The 2,904-nt window shown below is 60.3% G+C and overlaps 2 protein-coding genes across 4 annotated transcripts in view; both read left to right on the top strand.

Annotated features, from left to right (window-relative positions):
• The window catches only part of PYGM (phosphorylase, glycogen, muscle), a 14,016-nt gene extending 12,348 nt beyond the window's left edge, over positions 1–1,668 (top strand). For all 3 annotated transcript variants that reach the window (XM_011993509.1, XM_011993507.1, XM_011993508.1), the window contains 3 exons: positions 699–833; positions 1,069–1,135; positions 1,248–1,668. In XM_011993509.1, coding sequence (XP_011848899.1) covers positions 699–833; positions 1,069–1,135; positions 1,248–1,397 — 352 coding nt within the window. In that variant the 3' untranslated portion in view covers positions 1,398–1,668. The remainder of the gene's footprint in view (positions 1–698; positions 834–1,068; positions 1,136–1,247) is intronic.
• Positions 1,669–2,609: 941 nt separating this feature from the next.
• Positions 2,610–2,904, top strand: part of RASGRP2 (RAS guanyl releasing protein 2 (calcium and DAG-regulated)) — a 28,766-nt gene continuing 28,471 nt past the window's right edge. The window contains exon 1 of the mRNA XM_011993506.1: positions 2,610–2,789. The gene's annotated coding sequence lies outside the window, so the exon portion shown is untranslated. The remainder of the gene's footprint in view (positions 2,790–2,904) is intronic.

The raw sequence follows: 2,904 nt of genomic DNA, 5'->3' as shown, positions 1-2,904 counted from the left end.
TTTTTTTTTTTTTTTCTTGAGAAGGAGTCTCGTTCTGTTGCCCAGGCTGGAGTGCAATGGCATGATCTCGATTCATTGCAACCTCTGCCTCCCGGGTTCAAGTGATTCTTCCACCTCAGCCTCCCGAGGAACAACTGGGATTACAGACACACAACACCATGCCTGGCTACTTTTTGTATTTTTGTAGACACCAGGTTTCACCATGTTCGTCAGGCGGGTCTTGATCTCCTGACCTCAGATGATCCGCCCCACTCAACCTCCCAAATTGCTGGGATTACAGGCATGAGCCACCATGCCCAGCCCAGTTGAAGGGTTGTACCTGTTAGCTGCTTTTGCAGTCCGAGGGCAAGGCCAGATGTGGACTTGGGCTACTGGAGGAGAAAAGCCATTTTGGAGCAAACAAACCGGTTAAGAGACAGCAGTGGCATGTGGAAGGAAAAGAGCTTGTTCGGGGGCCTTGGGTCTAACACTTGGCTTGTGTATCCTCCGGGCCTCAGTTTCCTCATTCACAAAGGAGGGATGAAAAGCTGAGCAGAGAAGGGGAGTTGCAGGGAGGCCCTCCGGGGTGTGTGTGGCAGCCCTGGGGAGCAGCAGGCCGGGCCTGGGTTTTGACCCTGGGGCATGGGACCTCAGCTTTTCTCTGGAAGAGGAGCCAGGAACCCCTTTCTGGGTAGCTGACTGCAGCTCTGTCCTGGCAGGTACAATGCCCAGGAGTACTATGACCGCATTCCTGAGCTTCGGCAGGTCATTGAGCAGCTGAGCAGTGGCTTCTTCTCCCCCAAACAGCCCGACCTGTTCAAGGACATTGTCAATATGCTTATGCACCATGACCGGTGAGCTGGCTGGCCCGGGAATCACGCAGGTGGGGCTGCTGGGTGGATCGAGGTTCAGGTTTGTGGTGGGGAAGCTGGACAGGGGTCCTGGCAGTTGAAGCCAGGAACCTTTGGAAGCAGCATGACCCTCCAGGTCCCCGGCTGTCCACTGGGACAGGGCAGGCTTGGCCCTTGACCTCATAGAACTTAACCTAGCCCCTAAAGGAATAGCACATGCCTATCCTTTCCCCTCCAGGTTTAAAGTCTTCGCAGATTATGAAGACTACATTAAATGCCAGGAGAAAGTCAGTGCCTTGTACAAGGTGAGGGGTCCTGGGTCAGGGGTTGGCAGGGCTTTGGTGGCCCTGTTTGGGATGAGGCAGAAAGTGGAGATCCTGCCACCAGAGTGAACCAGAGCTTCCCTTTGACCTGCAGAACCCAAGAGAGTGGACGCGGATGGTGATCCGGAACATAGCCACCTCTGGCAAGTTCTCCAGTGACCGCACCATTGCCCAGTATGCCCGGGAGATCTGGGGTGTGGAGCCTTCCCGCCAGCGCCTGCCAGCCCCGGATGAGGCCATCTGAGCCTCCAGTCCAGACCCCAAACCAGCCCTTGAGCCTGTCAGAATCCCCTGGGCCAGCCCCAGCGCCTCATGCAGAGGGTGGGGTACTAGAGTTAGATCTCTAAGCCCCCTCCTGGAAGTCTCATTTTCCCCACTCTCAATGTCCCAGTGTCCAGCGTGACTAAGGACACGGGCCCCCTTCCATCCTTGGGCTCCCGGTCCCCTCCTATTTATGGGGTCTGACCAACTGCACCCACTCCCCAATAAACTGATTCTCCTTGAGAGCCTCCTTACTCCTCGTTGTTGGGAAATATTTTTAGCTCTTGGCGGGCTCAACAGCAGCCGCGCAATCACCCTCTTATCCTCCACCCTCGGCAGGTGCGTCCCAGGGCGGGGCGGTGGTGGGAGGTGGAGGGGGCGACCCCGTGGGGGCGGGGCCTAGGCCTCTCCAGCCCCTTTCCTGGCGTCACCCTCCACGCCTCTCTTCCCAGTGCCGTGTCCATACTAGGTCAGCGGCCACCCTAGCTGGCCGGGGGCGGGGCGTCTGTCTGGGTGGGGCCCACCGGGGCTGGAAGCTGGGACTCGGGCTGAGGCCTCCCGGACCATGGAGGATCCACGCTGTCGAGGGCAGGACCCAGGAGGGGGAGGAAGCAGAGGATGCTCGGCGCCTTCTTGGCTCCGCCCTTAGCCCCGCCCTACTGCGGCGTTTAAGGGTCTCTTAGCAGGTGGCTGCGCTCGATCCAAAGTCGGGGGAGTGGTAGGGCAGGGAACACTCGCAGACTGCCTAGGCTAGGCCATGTCACCCCCTCATTATGGGGAAACTAAGGAATAGAAAGGGCCTGTTTCTAGGTCTTACATTATCAAGACTGAGGTGCGGGGGCGGTCCTGGTTCCCCCGCCCCGAGGCTGGGAGGGGCACGCCTCGGAAGGGAGGTTTGGGGTCGGTGGTTTCACAGTGAGTGTGTGAAGCCAAATGGCCGGAAACCGTTACCCGCTCTCCTAGGCCCGGCTAGTGGGGACCCCAACCGCCTGCGGCTCCCCTCCCAAGTTCCTCCCTGCTGGCCAGGCATCCAGGCCCCCAGTCTCCAAGCTGCGGAGAACCCACCGCCACATGCGGCTACCCCTTTCCATTCGGCCCTGTGGGAAGCCAGGCTTCCGGGGCCCCGTTCCTCCTGTGTGAACTGGGCCCCCGCCCCCATGCCCAGACATCAAGGCCACGTCTCCAGGTAGCCACAATTTCATTCCTCGCTCCCCACAGGCCCTTCTCCCCAAAATATTCCCATCTTGTCCTAGCCCCTCCCCCAGACTATCTCAAGGACCCGCTGTCCCCACGCCCCCGACCTCCACTAGGCCTGTGCCTCCCGCTGCCTGCAGGAAGACGCCCGGTCCCGGGCCGGGTTAGCCCCGTGGGAACGGTTTGTCTCGAAAACAGGAACCCGGGCTGGGGGCTGGGCGGGGCGCCCCTTCCCCACCGCAGTCCGCTTCCTGCCCCTCCCGGCTTCCTCCGCCCGACACCCAGGCAGGGCGGGG

Source organism: Mandrillus leucophaeus, unplaced genomic scaffold (assembly GCF_000951045.1).
Source record: "Mandrillus leucophaeus isolate KB7577 unplaced genomic scaffold, Mleu.le_1.0 Scaffold43, whole genome shotgun sequence".
NCBI classification, from domain to species: domain Eukaryota; kingdom Metazoa; phylum Chordata; class Mammalia; order Primates; family Cercopithecidae; genus Mandrillus; species Mandrillus leucophaeus.
The sequence above is the reverse complement of the archived record's forward strand: the minus strand, read 5'-3'. Positions and strand labels throughout refer to the sequence as shown.